Source organism: Crocodylus porosus, unplaced genomic scaffold (genome assembly GCF_001723895.1).
Source record: "Crocodylus porosus isolate Cpor-Errol unplaced genomic scaffold, CroPor_comp1, whole genome shotgun sequence".
NCBI classification, from domain to species: Eukaryota; Metazoa; Chordata; order Crocodylia; family Crocodylidae; genus Crocodylus; species Crocodylus porosus.
Genome location: NW_017728931.1, coordinates 12686484 through 12706384, shown reverse-complemented (window position 1 = coordinate 12706384; position 19901 = coordinate 12686484). Strand labels below are relative to the sequence as shown.

Here is a 19901-nt window from a genome sequence, read left to right as displayed (position 1 = left end):
CTCTCAGAGGGAGACAGTTTAATTTCTTTTTTGCTTCCTGAAAACAATGCCTCAAACTACTCCTTGAAGACACAAAGCCTGTTTGGTGTATGGTTCCCCTGGTCTGTAAACTTCCCCTTTGTTCTAATCCTAAGATGAGGGCTTGGTTTGCTTTTGTGTTAACCTTTAGTGGAGTGGCTTGACCAGTAAAGAAACTGTGCCATTCCTCTGTTTGTATGGTGCAGCATTGTCTGTTCAGAACTATTGACATGCTTGACCTATGATGGTCCATTTATAGAACTATGTTGGGAAAGTATGTTGGCTTTTGTACATATATCTGATGAGTAAAGTCATTAGGATGCAGAGTTACCAAGCTATTGAAGGATAGATATAAACATGAGGTGAAAGGTGTGTGTTTGTGTGTGTGCGTATGCACATTTAGGTTGGGTCAGCTCCAGGATAGATCTTAGAATTCCCAGTCTCCACTGTTGTGCTGCTTCTTGCTGATCATGTAGGACATCAGCATGCTGCAATGGATGAACTATATAATTGCATCATTAGGTGGCAAAAAATCAATTTGCGTATCTGACTTCCCAAGCTATCACCATGGAGCTTTATCCAGTAGCAGATCACTGGCACTATTGCCATGACTGGAATCAGCCTCTTAATTTGCTGCTTTTTGGTTGATGATATGCGATTTGTAGAAAATATATCTATATCTTACCTGGCAGATTTTGATATTAATAAACCAAGTTCTAACACATTTTATTGCTAAAAATGAAATAATTTAATTGGGCACGATTTGGCCTCATCTGACCTCTGTTATTCCTTCCAGGATGGTTGAAAAAATTAGCAGCTAAGAGATTTGCATTTCTAATTTCATTGATCTGTTTCAGGGCCAAGATGTCCAGTTGGCATGGAGTATAAGGAGTGCATCTCTCCTTGTGCCAAAACCTGTCAGAGTCTGAATATCAATGAAGTGTGTCGAGGACAATGTGTGGATGGCTGCAGCTGCCCTGGTAATTTATTTACTGATTTATTTACATAGAGAAACATTTGGCAGTAGTATTACCTATTTTATTAGAAGAAGGGAACCAGTGTTTGTCTTCAAATGTTCCTGAAATCAGAAGCGCTTCTCTTCTTTTCGTGACTGTCCTAGAATAGGTTCATTTTTATACTGCCTGTCTGATTGCTTTATGAAAGGACTGCTATTTAAACCCTGTAAAAAATAAAGGTCTTTGTGAATGCCAGTACCAGTTAATGCTCTAGGAACTCTTCCTTTCCTGGTGATGTACCACATGATGTGATGCTTACAAATCTGGATTTCTTCTGTATTACTTTTGGGTGGAGAAGACGAGCCATCAGAAGAAGGTGAGAAGAGTGCTGTGAAGTACTTTATTAAAGTAAAGAAGAGTGGTACTTTTATTTCACCCAGAGGGAGCACAGGTGGTGCAGGTCCATAGGCTGAATTATCAGGGCCTTATTCACATTAGCTCATTGATTTCAGTGGGACTACTTGTGTAACTAAACATTTTCACTGTCCTTGTTGTCTTCCTCTGTTTACTGTTGGACTAATGGAGTGTTATTGTAGCTGTGATAGTCCAGGAAATGTGCCAAGCAAGAGGGGGGTTTTTTGGTGATATTTTTTTATGCCAGTTCTATAGTTGGGATAAGTGTTGGATGTGGATAAGCTTGAGAGAGTTGAAAGGAGAGCCACACATATGATCAGAGTCTTAAAAGACAAGCTATACAAGGAAAGGCTGAAGGATCTGGGACTCTTCAGCCTGAGGAAAAGAAGGCTGAGAGGGGACCTGGTAGCAGCTTACTGCTATACTAGGGGAGTTACATCAAGGGCTCAGTAAGCAACTGTTCACCAGGGCACCTGAGGGGAAAACCAGGAGTAATGGCCACAAACTCCTGGAAGATCGATTGAGGCTCAACATTAGGAAGAGTTTCTTCGCAGTCCTGGTGTCCAGACTGTGGAATAAGCTCCCTCAAGAGGTAGTGCAGTCACCTACCCTTCCTGCTTGGTGCAGGGAGCTGCACCCAATGATCTTCCGAGGTCCCTTCCAGCCTTACAATCTGTGAATCTATGAATGTTAAACAGGCTTTTGGGTGCCAACTGCCCATCCTCAAGGGTCTTCTTTTTGGTTGATGTTATGTTTATCAGATCCACATGAGACTTTCATTGTTCACTGCAAGGTCCATATACCCCCTCTTCCTTTTTCAAGTTGGCATATTCTTGTGGGTCATGCTTATCATCAAACATTTCCTTACATATAAAAGATGTGTTTTGGCTCACTGGAGTAATTTGCCAGTTACCACATGTAACTGAGTAAGATGAGCATTGCCTTTGGGTTTTGGAGCATGATCACATCAGTGGGCTGCAGCTGGAGTGTGAGAGGGTCACCATTCCATTTTTAGTAGCTCTTTTCATCCCCCTATATCTGGAGACTTAGTCTGACTGTTTCTGAATTTCTGCAGAAGTAAAGCAGAGAGGTAAGGGAAGGAGGGATGGGCCCTACAGCTCTACTCATTTGTCTCAGTCCTGTTAGTAGTAATGTGCAGCTGCCTTCTACTGCTTCTTGGCCAAGGCAGCTACATCTTATATCTTGGCTAGCCAGCAAAGTAGCAGCTCTTTGCCAGCCACATTGCAGGGTTCCCCGATATCCATTCCTCAGATGTTGTTATATCCTTTCCTCACTCCTTGCATCTGCTTAAAAACCACTAGGTCAACCCTTAGACATACTTACTTCTGATAAGGGTGTGACCCTGGTCCTGGGATTTATTCCCTGTGGGATTTATCATACAGAGACTCGGCACACTACATTTTAAATTCATGTGTCTGGGAAAATTCAGGTCTTATGTTAGGGCTCATTTAATCTGTTTTCCATGTCTCTGGTGTCCCAGCATGGGGGTACTTGAACACCTTAGTTTGGCTTGAATCTGCATGTTGCAAGTAACAATGAAGAGTGTGATCCTTTGGGCTTCCAGTGATGCATCGTTCAGCACGTTTGCAGGAGAGGTGGCGTCTGAACAAAACTTGTCGCTAGTTCCCCTGAGGTTCTTTGGAGTGTCCCAGCTTTTATTTTAATTAGCTGTCCAAGTATGGCTAGCCTGGGATAACAATGCTGTGAGCTCCTGCCAATAATTCATTTAATTCTTTTTTTTTCCCCTTGCCTGACCCATCCAGAGGGGAAACTACTTGATGGTGACCATTGTGTCGACAGCTCTGAGTGCTCTTGCATACATTCTGGCAGGCATCATCCTCCTGGCTCCTCCATCTCCAAGGACTGCAACTTCTGGTAAATATCCTCGGTACTGGAGGAGCCTTTGCACTTGAGTTTAAAGCTGGATTTTCTGTTTTGTGTTTTATTTCTTTGAATTGGCAGAAGCCCCAGCCCCACTGTTCACAAAAACAAAACCAAACTTATTTTTTTAAAAACTAAGATATTTGATCTAAGAGAATTGTGTGAGGGATGTGTGTTTTCCAGCAGTGAAAAATACCTGTTTCCTGTGGATAAGGTAGACCTGTAGTCTCCCAGCTCCAGCTAGTGTTGGACAGTGGAGTTTTGTTTAACTAGCTACATTTATTTAACCTCCCTTAAACTCTGTTCAGAATTTCCTCTATTGTATCAGTCCTTCTCAGCTGCGTAGCCCAAGTTCCTTGTTTCATCTGTACAGGACAGCCTGACATGGGAGGTCAGTTGTCTGAAGAGAGGAAGGGGAATGAATAATATATCCTGACTGGAGAGTATGTATGCGAGGAGTTGGGGGCAGATATCTGTTACACAACAGGAGGATGACCTTATGTAAGATTGAGCCAAGGCCACAATATAGTAGAGTTGGCTGTTACTGTGTATTGTTGGACTTGGTAAGAAGCAGCTCCTTTTTCATCTTGTCAGTGGAGGAGGACCCATCACTTGACCATCTTAACAGCTCCCACTGAGTTGGCAGCCTAGGGGCATCTGGGTTTGACCACACAGTCCTGACCGTTCTGCCCTGGAGAGCCCACTCCAGGTTAAATAGATTTCAGTCTTAGAAAATGCTCCCTGCAATTCACTGTCAATATATACTGTCACTCTTCAGCATTTACTACTTGCCACTGTCAGAGGCAGGTTCCTGGGCTAAATGAGTCTGACCCAGTATGTCACTTCTGATGTCTTTATTCCTTTGCTAGAGGTTGTTCCATTGATCCTGGCCTGGATCACCCTAATGAACTCAACAACCTCCAACAAAATTATGAGGGTTGGGCTAAGGAATTAAAAGAAGAAGAAGAAAAAAAGGATCACCTTAACACCTTTTCTTGAAGCTCTTATTTAAAAAGCTGTAGGGGTTGCTGGTGTGGAGCCAGATAGGTCCAGGCCTAAGAGCAGCACCTGCTAACACATACCAACTATGCCTGATGCTGCCATTTCCTTTGGAGGATGCTACTATACCTACAGTGCCATTCAGAGTTCTGAAAATAAACTTCATTTGTATTTCTCCCTGATGAACATGAAGGATGTTCACTGTTAAGACCCTCTGACTTGGAAGCAAAGTGTTTGGGGAGGGGGAGGGGAAAGGTTCAGTAGAAACCACCTGAGAATTCGGTTTACAAGTCATTGAGTTTTCGAAGAAGATGCCTTTATAAAGGAGGGGCTTGCCAAAGAGAAACTTCAGTCCTCTTATAGCCCTATTGATTCAATAGTCAGCTTTTCCCAAAGGGCTGGCTGTGGGGAAGAGAGGTGGAAGGGGTGTAGAGGATGCATGCATTAAGTGAGGTTGTGAGCATAACAGGAGTGTATGGGGTGGAGAATTGCATTGGTTTTATACTCCTGAAAGGAAGGGGCAGAGGGCTTCACTTTTAACTATGTCGGGAAATGCCATGTGGATGCTAACCATTTCACAATATTTCCTTTAGTATTTGCCGACGTGGAATCTGGATCTGCAGCAATGAGGAGTGCCCAGGTATGTTGACCCTTGTGCATACAGCTCCTAACAAGAGAGTAAGCCTTGCCTAGATCAATCCCATGTACCTACGGCTGCACAAAAGGTGAATTTATCTTTGTTCTTGCTGCAGGCTCTAGTTACAGGCCAGCCCTGAGATTGTATTTCAGAAGTTCTCTTTGCAAGATAAATCAGACTTTGTGTGGGAGGTTGTGTGTACAGCAGTGAAAATACCTGTGTTGCGGGGAGGTGGGGCAGAGGGCGACTGGGAGAAGCAGGAATCCCCTTTTCATTGCATAACTCACCAAGCTGCAAAAGGTGTGTAGTTTCAGGGCAGTAGCTGCCAGGTAAGGGAAGACTGCTGTGATACTAAGTGGTTTGTAACTAATGGCTTGAGCCTGCAAACACTGCTCATGGAACAAAGCTCTACAAAAGTAAATTGGACCACACGTGCAGTAGGATTAATAGTGTTTGCAGGCCTGGGCTCCAAGTCCTGTGTCTGTATCAAGGAGTAGGCCACTGTTGCTATGATGGTGACAGTCTGGCCACCTTTTTCTCTCAAACTATTTCTTCATCCTGCTCTCCTCCTCTCTTCCCCTGCTCCCCACCTCTCCCCAAGTCACCCAGGTCCCACAATAGGCAGGTTACTTGCCTCTTGGCTACTCACCTGCTTCCTTCTTCACGCACCTGCCCTTATAGGAACACTTGCTGCCAGGTCCCCTCTATACCAGCATTTCCTTCAGTGGAGAACAGGCCTGAGTTGAGGCTGTGCTTACTCTTTCTGCCCTGCATGTGATCCTCTCTAGAAGGATGTTATAGGTGGGTTTTTTTCCCTGTCTTTCTCTGTCCTTAGACTTTAGAGAGGGGGAAGGCCAGGAGAAGGGGGGTGGAGACCCTGGGGCTGTTGGACTACAGGAAGTAGGAAAAATCCATAGTTCATTAGGGGAAGGACACAGGGAAATCAGTGAGGGCCCTAATGTGGGGAACTGCACCTGCTTTAAAGTAGGTGTTGAAACATCTGTGACTTCACCTATGGAGGACTTGCCCTGGCTTTTAAGCAAGCATCCCTTGCTTGAAATCAAAAGAGCGTCAGCTCTGGAATTCCAGGGAAAAAAGTGAAAGTTGAGTGCGTGGGGTCTTTTGAAATGAAATGACTTGTTTTGTACAAATGCTGTGAAGGCTTGAATATATGGTGTAAACTTAAGCTCTTCTGTTTGGCAGAGGTATTTTCAAGAGCTGAGGTTGCAAAAGAGACTATTTAAAACAGAAAATCCAATACACAGCTCCCTTTCACCCCCATCCCTGAGGTTCCAGGTTTATTGAATCTCTTGACTTCAGAAGAAAGGCAATCAACTTTAACAAGGAAGTTACTTCTTTTGCTAACTGAAAATTTAGCTTGGAGTGTTCCTGGTTGAGGCCTCTAGATTAACCTCTCCAATCTCAAAGGAGACAAGTATGGAGCATAGGTCTTCAGGCAGAGGACAGCTTAAAATTCTACATGACAGGGCATAGAGAAATGGAGCTGGACTCTAAGTTGTGTTGACCTTACTGGACAAATGTGGGTGAAACATATCAGTAGCTTATATATGTCATTCCTTCATCATACCCTCCACCTTAGCTTCCAAAATCTGTTTCACATGCCTTGTCTCTTTGTTTTTTGTGATTATATCCTGCCCATTTCATTTTCTGTGCTCTTATCTTGCTCAAGACATGAAGTCTTTTGTAACAGTCCACAAGCTCTACATTATGTCTTTTACTCCGTACTGTTTTCTTGTACTGCACCACATATTTTTCCTTATACCTTTGCTTTCGAACACTTGCAGCCTTTTTCCATTTGCCTGTGTCAGTATTCAGGATTCACACCCACATAAAAGGACAGGTTGAACAATTGTATTATAAACCTGGATTTCCAGGTTTGTTGAGATTTTCCTTGATGCCATTATTTTATCCAGGCTTAACAGGTGTATTTAGCACTGTAAATTGTTGTCTTGATTTTTTGAGTTATTTGATTGTTCTTATTTAATTGTGATTATTGTTCTTAAATATCTAAATTTCTTTGATGTATGTGTACCTACTTAAGAAAAATATATGTAATGCACTCTGAATCCATACATGCCATAGTCATACTCATTTCTTTGTATGTGGCTTGATATTTAGGGTTTAGCCCCTGCAATTTGTTCTAGGCAAAAAAATCCCTGCATCCCTTAACTCCTATGAGACTCCACGTCTCTATAGGGGGCCTGCCAAAATAAAACAGTATGCTTAAATTGCAAGGAGTTTGCCTTAACATGGGTGTATGTAGCTCTAAGCACAATGGACACACAGTCCTTAGACTGGGGTGGGCAGTTATTTTGGGCAGAGGTCTGCTTACTGAATTTCGGCAAGCCATCGAGGGCTGCGTGACAGGCAGCCCAGGGCAGATTAATATTAATTTTCTAAATTTTTTAGGGGCCCCGCGGGCCAGATAGAATGGCCTGGTGGGCCACATCCAGCCCCCGGGCGGCATTTTGCCCACTCCTGCCTTAGATTAACATCTCAACAATAGTGTCTTAGAAATAAAAATAGGCTTCTACAGATGTCTATGCATCTCCAGAGGGCAATCCTATTCTTTTTGTGGTGGGAGGCACTTTTGTGCCCAGAGGGAGAAATAGAATTGCTCCTAAATAAAAGCTGGATAACTGAGTTGGTTGCAAGCTGTGCTTTGGTTGCCAACCAGGTAGAACAAGCTTCTTCCCTATATATGCATACAGAAGAGATGCATTGAAATATGGTTTTAAAGAGTTCTTTTTCACAGAGGGAGGGATTGCAAGCTGGAATTCAGTTTGATCCTGTAAGAGCTTTGCTTTTAGCTGTTATGCACTGGATTTATTTCTGCCTTAATGGAAATTAAATAAAATAAATGTAAGAGTAGCAACTAATATAAATTCTGTTCATGTAAGGAAGGCTTAATGGCATCTCAGTCTGATTTACTTTGAGCTCTTTATCCCTTTTGTGATTCATGAGATGAAAGTATTTTCACCTAAATGTCGGAGTAAGTTATTTGAGTTCAAGACAGCCCAACAAAAGATTCTACCCTCTTTCTGCTCTGTGAAGCAGATTTTCACACACCATAGCCATGATAAGGCTGCATTATAATACTCCAGAGGCTCACAGACACTGCTAGCAAGTAGCAACCTGCCAAAACCTATGTGTGCAAGGTATTGGCACAAAGAAGAGCACAAGGGGGGGAGCAAAAAGAGATGTTGTCAGTTTCATGTTTAATATGTAAAGGCCCTAGTTCTGCAGTGGGTTTAGCTAAAATAGATTTGGAAAAAACAACAGATAGTTAAGATGGTGTGAAGCACTGTGTAGACATAGAGGCAATGTAGGTTTTGGAAAGAGAGTGTTAGACTGGAAATTGAAAGATACAGTCTCCTGGCTATGCCTACTATGTGTCCTTGAGTGAATCATTTCAACCTTCAGTATTTTCCCATTTTACAGATAAGTATTATCTAGCTTTTGATTATATAATCTCAGGCATAAAGCACTTAGAACCTCCACACGTAAGAAGTATTATTATATTAGCTTAAAAACAGCCAACTTGTACCCTTAAATTTGCTAACGAAATGAAACTGATATGTGGAGTGCTGAAATTGAACTGAGGGCATCCACATAGTTTTTTGCACTAGTTTAACAAACTGATTTACTTAAAGTGGTGCTGTTTCATATACAGGCACAGATAAAATGTAGCCCCAGTGAAGTCCTTTGAATGGCTTGCATAACGATGCACCGGTAAGAGAAAATATTCACCCAGTGCAGAGAATCAGAATAGAGCCTGTGGCATTTATTTAAAGCCATATTTAAGCTTCACTCTGAAGTATAGTTTTGGGTCTCTGGGAAGGCATGGATACTCCCCAGTGTGTGTGAAGTTAGCACTCATTTTCTAATCTTTCTAATTTTAGCTGGAGTCTTTATTTCTAACAGAAAATAAACTACAGGAGTAAGCCACAAGATAAGTGATCCTTTCAGCACTTCCAGGCCCTTAGGAGCTTTGGGCCTAATGACCTACCTCAGTTCCTCCATCCTCTTGTGTCTCATGAAGATCAGGTCTTTGTTCCTAGTTGGTAGGAATCTGCTTATCTCTCTCTCTCTCTCTCTCTCTCTTTTTTTTTTTTAATAGGAGAATGCTCTGTCACCGGCCAGTCCCATTTCAAAAGTTTTGATAACAAATATTTTACCTTCAGCGGGATCTGTCAATATTTATTTGCCAAAGACTGTGAGGAGAAGTCCTTTTCTGTTATCATCGACACTGTCCAGGTATCTGTACTCTACCTGTATGTATATGTGGAGAGGGCTGTATGTATGTATGTGTTGGGAGGGACCTATGTGAGAGAGTTATTCCTAAGTGGACAAATGCCATTTTCCTGTTAAATGATTAATTCAAATAGCAGATAGAATTTCTTTCTTGAATTAACATATGTTTTGCCTCTGTGATGCCAGTCCTTCAGGCTCCTGTTGGGGATGCAAATTCATGGTGAGACTCCTTTCTCTGTTTTGTCTTCCTGGAGTTTTGCCAGATCAGCCTATGAAGACCAGAGAGGGCACACCCCATTCAATGAGCTATGTAGGCTGCTTGCTTAGAAACAGCTTGGGGCATGCACTACTCAGGTTATATAGAAGTGCACTTCTCCAGAAGCTGAGTAGTGCTGTATGAAGAGAATTACCATAATGACTCCTAGTTTACATGCAAGTTTTTTCACAGTCACGTTGACTAATAGCAGGTCTGCCCTTTGAGATTTTTGTCCTTTTACCCCCTGCCACAAAGACCAAGAAGGGCCTAGTAGAAGGATATGGAATGGAGCTTGCCAGGGAGAAACAGAAATGTTGCCAAAGTATGTTGGGGCTAGAGAGAGACCATCCAGAGTAAAATGCTTGGGTGTTTAAAGGCGGGAGTTTTTGACAGGTGTGTCAGCATTGGTATAGAAGTAAGAGAGTCGACTGAACATTGGAGGGGAGGATACTGAAGTAGGTCAGGGAAAGGAGGAAATTTGCAGAGAGAAGGTAGATTGAGTGGGGGTGGGGGGAGAGGAAGGGCCACTGCAGAAGGAGTAAGGGAAGGGATCAGCCTATCTTGGGGAATTTAAGAGTTGGGCACAAGTCAGGCATTTGCAGAGGAGCAAGGACAGATCGGGAAGGGTGAAGGGGTGTGGTCACAGAAAGGTCATTTGCTTCTACATTGCCCAGCTGTGGTGGTGGACTTAGCGAGTCTTTCCCAGGCCCACTCTGATACCAGAGCCCTGAGAGCTAGTGTAAGCGGCCTAACTGGTTGTCACTGAAACTGCTCTTTTGAAACCGAACACAGAGGCCTGGGGGGCATGAGTCACCACCCTACATATGTTGTAATATTCTATCTAAACCGTCACTAATAATAACAGCAGCAATCCTGAATGATGAAAACCAGGGCAGCACAGTCTGATTTTCCTCATTAGAGTAGGCTGGTGTAGTGGTGTCTCATCCATCAGACGTAGGACAGTCAGGAGGGAGCTGTTCTTGAATAACACCATGCAGCTCAACTCCCCTGGGGTTTTCCTCACCTAGCTGCTGCTCAGCTCCCACAGACCCTTTTTGTAAGGACAGGCATGGCCTTGTAATTGATGTGTGTGACCCTAGAATCACAGCCAAAGGAGGGCTTCTAGTCCAGCGTGCTGGAGGATCTGTTATCCATGCAATTAACTCATGTTCAGAGAAATTGTTGGCCTCTCTCTAGTGTGCGGATGATCTGGATGCGGTATGCACTCGCTCAGCCTCCGTCCGACTCAAAGACATGGAGAACAGCATCATTAAAATGAAGCATGGGGGAGGAATTTCTATGAATGGACAGGACATCCAAATTCCTTTGGTGCAAGGTGTGTTTGTGGAATCTAACAATTCAAGCCAGAAACTAAGGTGTCATCCTTCTCAGCTTTTTCCTGGCTCTGTCAGTTTTTTCTCTTTTCTAACTCCGAGTCATGTCTACTGTACTTTCTATTAACTGGAATACCTGTCATTCCTGGTTCTTTTGCACATGCACCTAGGTGTGAACCTGGCATAAACTGGCTGGGCTCTATGGACATTAGCAGAGTTGTCCTGATTTGAGCCATTTTGGGGAACTGACCCATGCAGTTCAAACTCACTGTTACTGTCCATTTCTGTAGTCCACAAGTTTGAAATTTTACAACATTAACTTTGAGTTCTTGCATGATGCTTAGACATTGAGGGCTTACAAGTGTTTTTAGGGCTCAGCCAACAGAAGGGACAGTTGCTGATTTGACCAGAGCATTGGGCATATACATAGGGCCTTTGGTGTAACAGGTAAACTTGAGTGCTGTTACTTGCTTTAGCATGGTGCAACCTTCTACAAGGCATCAGTGCTTCTCATCTATCTCAGCAGTTTCTGGAGAGCCTAGAGCCTGCAGGTTGCAATGTTAGATCAGCACTGTCATTATACTCACATTAGTATTGGCTTTTAACCCTGGGCTAATCTGACAAGTGCAAATTAAGATGCGTGCACTAGGGTTCCAAAAAACACAGCATAGACAAAGCCAAAGCAAGTGACTCTGTTAGACCCATTGCAGGGGTTAATGAAGTGATGGTGTCCCCAACCCTCTGTATCCTCCCTGCTTATGGGAGATTGCATCTCTGCTTGTCTGAAACAATATTCTTTTTTTTTCTTTAGGTGCTCTCCGTATCCAGCATACAGTAATGTCTTCAGTTCGCCTCACCTATGGAGAAGACTTGCAGATTGACTGGGATGGTCATGGCAAACTCTTGGTGAAGGTACTTTTTCCCTGCTCTCTCAACCTACCCAGTCATACACAAAGATTTTCTTGTCTCATGTGAAACATTGCTTTGTGTTGCATAGTAGAAATTCCATTCTCTTTCTGCCCTCAGAGTAATATACAGGTCCTTTTGTTTTCTAGATACACAAACATTTGCATCCCGAACAGCTTGTTTTTATTTTATTTTTTTTTAGTTTTCTGTGCACTGCCAGTCACCATTATCCATTAATACTTTTGCTCTGAATACCTTCTGAGCTATTTTTGATTCAATTTACACTTACATGTCCCCACTGAAGTCAATAGGGTTTGCAAGGGTGAAAACGAGAAGAAATAGAACAAAACTATGCTTTTGTGAATACAAGCAGTCATTTTTTCAAGAATAAAATTAGATTAATTACACAATGTACATTGCATACTGCTTCTACTGTGAAGGATATGTATGGTTCTTCTTGATCAACTGGGGTATGTATACTCCATAGACTGCAGCATGGTATAGAGGTGCCTGAGCTAGCTTTTAGTGAGTTGGCTTGAATACCAATATAGTTTAACAGAAATATGGCGTTCTGCATGGGATAATTAATTTTACCTTGAAACTTGTCAGGGTAAACTAGTCCACACAGAACTCTGTATATGTTATATAATGTAAATTTAAACTTTCTGCCAGACCCTGGACAAAGACCAGGTTCAAGTTCAAGGTTTTAACACCAACTGTATTTAAAAAAAAAAAAAAAAGTTTGATTGTCAGTAAAAAGCTTGCATATTGTCAGTAAACAAAAATGTCTTGGGTTGGCAGCCCTGCTTAAATGCAAAAATAGTTTCATTCTGTGCTGCCAGCATTCCAGGGATCTCCTACTCACCCCCCACAACCTGATGCCTCTGACTGTACCCTGCGCTATTTTGCCCCATCCTAAGCTTGACTTCTGCAGGCTTTGACATCCCATTCTGGTATGGACTCTGAACAAGGGACTGCTGTCTGCCTACCTGTAACCCAGCAGTGTTGCAGACAGGCAAGAGCAGCACATGGTATAGGGGAAGGGATTACAGAGGCTTCTACAGTTTACAAAGCCCTGAGAATACTCTCTGCAGGGTGGTGAACTTCCACTCAGACACATGGTAGCACTGCTCTGCTCTCTCTGTCCATCAAACTTGCCTCCAGCTTCTTTCTGATGAGGGTTCTTTAATCAAGCTCCCAGTTGCTTAGTTTTTTATGGATGGTTCAATTTTTTTTACGGATTTCATGGATAGGTGTTTTTAGCCTGTTCTTGTTTATGGACCGTCATTAAGTTTACAGATAGTTGACAACCTTACTGGGGCTAGGAAGCCTCTGGTAACCAAACTACCATGGGTATCTTGGCAATATGCCACACCCCATTTCCCTCCCTACAGATTCTTTTGAGGTGATTGCCCGGTAGCACAAGGAGTTCAACATGTAAATTTAGTAGAAGATTTCATCAGATCTCAAAGAGACTTGTAATGGGAGGGAACCAGTAGGAATAACTTCAGATTCCAGATGTAGCAGTTTGTGCTGTAATCCAGTCTTGTAACGATATGAAATATCAGACTACCTGGCATTTTTTGGGGGGTTGAGCAATCAACTGGTGTCTCTTGGGATTTCTGACTTTTCTGTGAAGTTACTGTCCCTGCTGCCAAGTGCCCTTTATATCCTGATCAGTGCCTTATCCTGCTTTTCAAATAAATATGATATTCTACTTCAAAAGCTTTACTGTAAATTGAGGTTGCCACTTGCTAGTCTCAAACATTTCTCCCATTGTCTTCTTTTATTATTAAGATCTGCTATGAGTTCTTTCCCTAATCTTCTATCAGAAGCAGCTTTCTTGTAAGTTCTAATTTACATCATATTTATAGACCGACCTGTGGCCAAACATTTCTGACAATTGAGGGAAGTGAGAACATTGCTTATGAAAACACTTCTGGTAAAAAGTTACAAGTTTTTGGATTTTTCATCTGAATTCTTCAAAGCAACCCTCCATTGACCTTTAGAAGCTTGTGGGCTGACCCTTTCACACAAGACCTGACATTTTCAAAACATATATGGAATCTGAACTAGAGTCAGCCTTTTTGGCTCAGATCCAGCTTTGCCTTCAAGACATCTGAGTAGCAGAGGCAGGCCTAGAAGCTTCCTAAGTCTCTAAAGGTGATCCTATCCCACCTTGTACAACACCTGACAGTTCCTTTATGATACCTACATTCCTTATGCTTATCCTAAGCAGTTTCTTGAATTGCTGCACATGTTTTTAGGGTCAGCTTACTGCAAATGCTCAGAAACAATCCAAGTAGGAATCTAACTCCTCTTACCTTTTGTTGTGATCCAAATCTGTCTGGAAGTGCATCTGAAAAAAAAGTCAGAAATAGAGATTGTATGGTATGAAAGTCAGTGGTTACTCAAGAACCGTGAGAGATTTTGGATTCTGAAGTCACTATCACTTCTCCGCCCCTGTAAATTGGAAGTCAGGCCCTGTATTCCCAATCAGTGTCCTAACCACCAGGCTGTGTGACAAGCATGGCTGAGGGTAACCTTCACCCCTGCTGTTGTCGCTGGGTTGTTGAGTGATGGGGCCAGAAAGAGGCTTCTTCCCCCCTAAGGCAGTGACCCCTTCTCTGGGCTACAGAGCCAGAATCTTTCATGTTTGCTTTCCATCTGATTTTGTGATTCTTTTAAAGTTTCAACAGTAGAGGTGGAAACTGCCTAAACCCCTGCCTAGCATATGGCTTAGTGATGAAGGCACTTTCTTGAGAAATGGGAAACCTGGGCTTAAATCCCATAAGGCCCAGAATTGCTTATTATCCAGGTCTTCCATGCCCTGGCCTATGTCCTGGTGCCTTAATCATTAGGCTGTGGGGTAAAACATGGGCCTCACTACCACACCAGTTGTAGTGGAGCCCCCCACTCCTTTTACTTAAGTGTAAAGGCAGTGCTGCCGTCTGTCAGCATTAAATGTGCTAGTTCAGATAGACATCTCCACTCTGCTGTCAGGTTGAGCTGGATCCCAACAAGAGGAAGTTAGTTAAGGGTGTCCATTGAGAGAAAAAAGCCATGTACCTCCACTGGTGACTTAGGCTCTATTTCTGGAGCTGACAGAATGGGAGAGCTGTGTAATTATCCAGGGTCAAATGCCCTAACTTGCCCATTGAGAGAATGGGAGTTGTATCCCTCCTTAGGCAAAAGAAGGTGGTTACACATACACTCTTGAGGTGAGCAGAGGCTGAATCGTCGGCTGTCTAGTAAGGAGACTTGGATCTGGGCCTCTCTTAGCACATAGCTGATGTCCTTAGAGAAGCATTAAAGATGCATTTTCCTTGAGAGTTTCTGATTGCTCCTTGTGATGCTCTTTTTTTCCCCTTTGCCCCAGTGATTGCTAATTTTCTTAGTGAGGACAGTACTGGGAACCCTTTGGGAACACTTCATCAGTGCTCCATTAGCCAGAACAGTAACTGTGACGGGTATTTGACTATTCAGATTGCTCTGCCCCTGGACTGTCTTATGTTTCCTGGCAAGCTGTGTTGCCAGGAGTAGAAATCTAATTTATTAATGTACTGGATCTAGTACTTGAGGTACTAGATCCATAATCCTTATTGCCACTGGCAATTGAAATCCCGTCTATTTGCCTGTTGAAATCCTGTCAGAGTTTGTCCTTGCTGCTTTACAGTATTGGTGTTCTCTAAATACATGCTGCCTTTATGTCTAAATTCAGGGTCTCATTTTACCTTTTGCAGGTCCTTAGACTTCCCTGGAACTGTAGGTTAGGCTGGGTAGAATATTGTATTAAAGATGTTTGTACAGGATATTTTTACTGGCTCTTTCAAAGTGCAGTGGGAAGTCAGACATACCTGCAACAAGAGAAGGTTCACAGCTGACAGAAGTTCTCCATTCTCCAGGGCAGATTTAGAAGTTGTATTGTTTTTCTTATTTGAATAAAGCTCATTGTTTAACGTGTAAAGAAAACAATTCTTGGAGTCTTTATCATGGTCATCTGCCAACACTATCAAATCAAGATTCTTTTTTTTTTTTTTTTAAAGTGAGCTGTAGTGCTTTCAGATATTGTGGGTGTCACAGACTTGTCTCCCCAATGTTTGAGATATTACAGTTACTTTCCTGTATTGTAAAATGATTTCCACCCTAAATATCTACGTAAATGGGTGAAACAGAGAAAAGGAGCATAGATACAGTGCATTTAATAATACACAAAGTAAAATGTTTTGTGGGGAAATGAATTTTTCTAATCTTCTTAAAGATTAATCTTCTAATTAATCTTCTGCTCATAGGTTTCTATTCCTTGTTTAAAAAAAATAGTAGTCAAAATAGTAAGCAAAGATTGTTCAGCTAGAACGATGATAAAGTAAGACCAGAAACTTTTAAAAAAAAATGTACTTGAGAACATATGTTCGTTTAAAGAATTGGTCACATTCACATTCTAATAAAAATATTGTTATGAACTTGCGGACATTTATCAAAGAATAACCATTCTCACTTTCTGTCTTTAAGCTTTCCCCTGTGTATACTGAAAGAACATGTGGCCTATGTGGAAATTACAATGGCAACCAAGGGGATGACTTTCTTACACCTTCTGGCATGGTTGAAGCCCTTGTGGAAGACTTTGGAAATGCATGGAAGCTCAATGCAGATTGCCAAGATCTGTTAAAACAAGACAGCGACCCCTGTAGCTTCAACCCTCGCTTAGGTACTAAATCGTAACCTGAACTGAACATAAACCACAGTACAGCACCAGGTGACCTTTTGTTCCAAAAAAGATGCAGCTGCCATGAATTAGATGGCACTAGCATTTGCACCACAGAAAAATTAAATGAGGCCTGGGCCCTATACAGCAAGAACAGCACGTGCTTCCGTGTTTGGAACTGCATCATCATGCATAGTCATACCAGACTGTAAAGTTTAAGACGGTACAAAAGAACATTAACCATGGGGTTTCCTAACTTCTAAACGTGTGACCCAGCAGCATTATTAATGTTCACATGAATTTAAAAAAATGAAATTCCTTATTAAAAATTGACATCTCCCTTCTACCAATTCCATAATGTAAAACCAAAACTTTATGACCCCTGACTTGAGCCATCAGGAAGTTTACACCATGAGATCCACAGCACAGGCAAGGCATCTTTGTCTTCAGCTCATGGAGCGACTGTGCCAATAGCAGAGCTTCAGGTGGACACAATGCTCTCAGCCAGGCTCAGAACTCCTGGCTCCTGATCTCCCACTTTCTCTGTTTCTGCCATATTCCTTACCCCTTTCCCCATCTGACTTCTCCCTCCCCATTCCTCTGTGCCTTTCCCTTACCCCACTCTGTATTCCAAATGAAACTGCTTCCTTCTTTCTGTTTGTAATATTTGGCTACTACAAGGGAGGTCTCTGCAGGTTCAGTTCTTGTGTTCTCCCTACTCTCCATTCTGGTGTCACATGCCACAGAAGCCCCTTGGTTCAAGCAGGAGCAATTGCAGAAAGAACCCCTGGCCCCTGGGTGGAGCATGCCTGGTCAATCTGCAGGGATAGGGCATGGCAAGTTTCAGCTTTCTGAGTTTCACTTTGATAACATATACAATCGAAAACAGGACCTTGGAAGAAGAAGCAAACCGAACTGGACAACCTTAACTGTAGGGGGAGCCAACAATTCCACTTTGGGTAATAGCATAAAACACAGAGGTTTTCCTTTGTTTGTTTTACTGTTATCTGCCATTACTATTTAATGGAGAATGTGTTAACATTTTAGATGGAGGATCAAATTTTTCTCTTCCACTGAATTATTTTATAAGGCAAGTAAAAAGGAAATGGTTGACTTTCTCCAGTTTCTCTATTTCCTCTTTACTGTCCCTGATCTTGTAGACTACTGTGCACATACAACATTTTTCTCCTTTTAGCCAAGTATGCAGAGGTGTCCTGCTCCATTCTGATGTCCCCCCTGTTTGAGCCTTGTCACCATGAAGTCAATCCTTCTCCCTATCTGAAGAACTGCCACTACGATGTTTGCTCCTGCTCTGATGGCAAAGATTGCTTGTGTTCTGCTATTTCTAGCTACGCCACGGCATGTGCTAGGAAAGATGTCCTCATCAACTGGAGGGAACCAGACTTCTGCTGTAAGTAAATGCTCCTGAGAGTTGTTTTCTTGCATTGACTCCATGGTGTCCTGTGAGGCAGAGGCAGAGAATTGAAGAATCTGAGTTATGCAAGATGCTGAATTTATTCTCTATGAGGTGTGGAGAAGTCTCAGCTCTTGCCCTCCAGCTGTGTGCTTAGCATCAAGATGGTTAGCTGTCATAGAGCAAACCTCATCTTGTTTGATGCCTTAATTCAAATAAACCTTCATAACTTTTAATTGCTTATCTGCAAAGTTTTTGAACAGCTGGGACTGGAGATCTTAGTAGTCCCATAGTGTTTATGACAATGTGTGAATACTTTGGCATTTCCTCTTTAGGGATTCAAACCTGTGAAATCCTAGACTCCTTAGTTTTTGCTAACATCAGCTGGAGCAGAGGGTATGAAAATACTAGATCAGATCCCTGGTTAAGTAGCAAACTAGCTGCTTATTCAGTTTAGATTCTGAGCAAGTGGCCAAGTCAGTTATTTAGTTGCATCATTTTGCAGATATGTGAATCCAGCTTGGCTGATCCTGCTCAGTCCTTTTTTCTGCATGGCCAATAGACTGTACTATGAACCTGATGCTGGAAAACCTTTGATAAAACACTGGGGCTTAAATTCTGTTCCTTCTGTTGGAATTCCACTTATTAGATACCTATCCTGCTCAAGTCCTTTTCAAATAACTAATGCAAAAAGTAGGTGGGTTTTCCTTTTGCTTGCAGGTTTTTTTATGATTTAGTCTTAAGTGTAAGATGATTATGTGTTTGGGTTAAGTTTCACATTTCACTCACACCATACTAAGAACACTTAAAATGTGAGCATTCACATGTTACCTCTTGTTAACTTAAGCTAAGTGTTTCTGAACAGCTCAAAGTTATGCCACTTCAGGTGAGGGTTAACTCTGGGCTGTGCTACCTTGCTTGTATTAGGGTAACTTCAACCTGCTCCATGGTGATGAAATGAGCAAGTGCCAGTCTTCCAATATCTCAGAATGCACTGCTTCCAGACTCTCTGCTCTCCCCCTAGAGCAGGGATAGAGCCAGATGTCCTGACTCTTAGCTATGCATCTGTTTGCCAGCCCTCTAGTGGCAAGTCAGACCTGTACAGGCAAGAATTGGTATTAACCCTTAACATGCGACTGCTCACTCTTACATTCTAACTTTATTCTCATGTAACAGTTATAGATTTAGCATGACCTAAACATAAGTATAACTTCACCCTTACAAAAACAGATGCCTTGCTGCATTTTAAGGACCTGAATAGGGTGAGATAGAATAGCATTTAGGTGTCTAAGTCTACTTACTAATCATTATTGTTCAAGTAGCATATAGCTTCCCATTAGGGTGAGAATTTCATTTGTGCCTGAGAGAGTTCACAGCCCGGCTCCCCTTGAAAGTCAATGGCATTTCAGTATCTAGTTTGTATAGGATCCTTTGAAAACCTGGCCTATTGTAAAGGGAAGCTTCAGTCCCCCAAAGCTTGTAATTTAAAGAAGAAAACGTAGCAGGTGAATGAAGATAACAAGCTGTGGGAAAAGGTGGGAAATAGGGTGGCAAAAATTAATAGAATGATTTTGTAAAGATTGGCAATCAACAGCCAGTCTGGGGGGAATGGAGTAGAACAGAGGTTTCCAAACTTTTTCTGATTTCATACCCTCTTCCAGATTTACTAGCTGCCTGCATAAGTTTTGTATTTTAACCCCTTAAATACCAATTATGATAACGAAAATTAGATGTGCCATTACACAATTTCTCCCATGTACCCCGCCAGGGATGTCTTGCATACCCCCAGGGGTATGTGTACCACAGTTTGGGATCCCTGGAATAGAGCAAGAAACATCTGTTGATTTTTGTGTGCGTCTCACCATTAGGGAGATTTCATAGAATCATAGAAGTAGGGTCGGGAGGGACCTTGTAGATCTTCAAGTCTGACCCCCTGCCTGGGCAGGAGAAAAACTGGGCTCAAATGACTCTAGCCAGGTAGGCATCAAGCCTCCTTTTTAAAGACCCCCAGGGTAGGAGCCAGCACCACTTCCCTTGGAAGTTGGTTCCAGATCCTAGCCGCCCTAACTGTGAAGTAGTTCTTAT

General features: G+C 42.4%; 1 protein-coding gene across 3 annotated transcripts in view; it reads left to right on the top strand.

Annotated features, from left to right (window-relative positions):
* Window positions 1-19901, top strand: part of VWF (von Willebrand factor) — a 207628-nt gene that overhangs the window by 34068 nt on the left and 153659 nt on the right. For all 3 annotated transcript variants that reach the window (XM_019544220.1, XM_019544218.1, XM_019544219.1), the window contains exons 8-15: window positions 876-998; window positions 3173-3284; window positions 4883-4929; window positions 9068-9204; window positions 10655-10793; window positions 11603-11703; window positions 16210-16405; window positions 17598-17813. In XM_019544220.1, coding sequence (XP_019399765.1) covers window positions 876-998; window positions 3173-3284; window positions 4883-4929; window positions 9068-9204; window positions 10655-10793; window positions 11603-11703; window positions 16210-16405; window positions 17598-17813 — 1071 coding nt within the window. The remainder of the gene's footprint in view (window positions 1-875; window positions 999-3172; window positions 3285-4882; window positions 4930-9067; window positions 9205-10654; window positions 10794-11602; window positions 11704-16209; window positions 16406-17597; window positions 17814-19901) is intronic.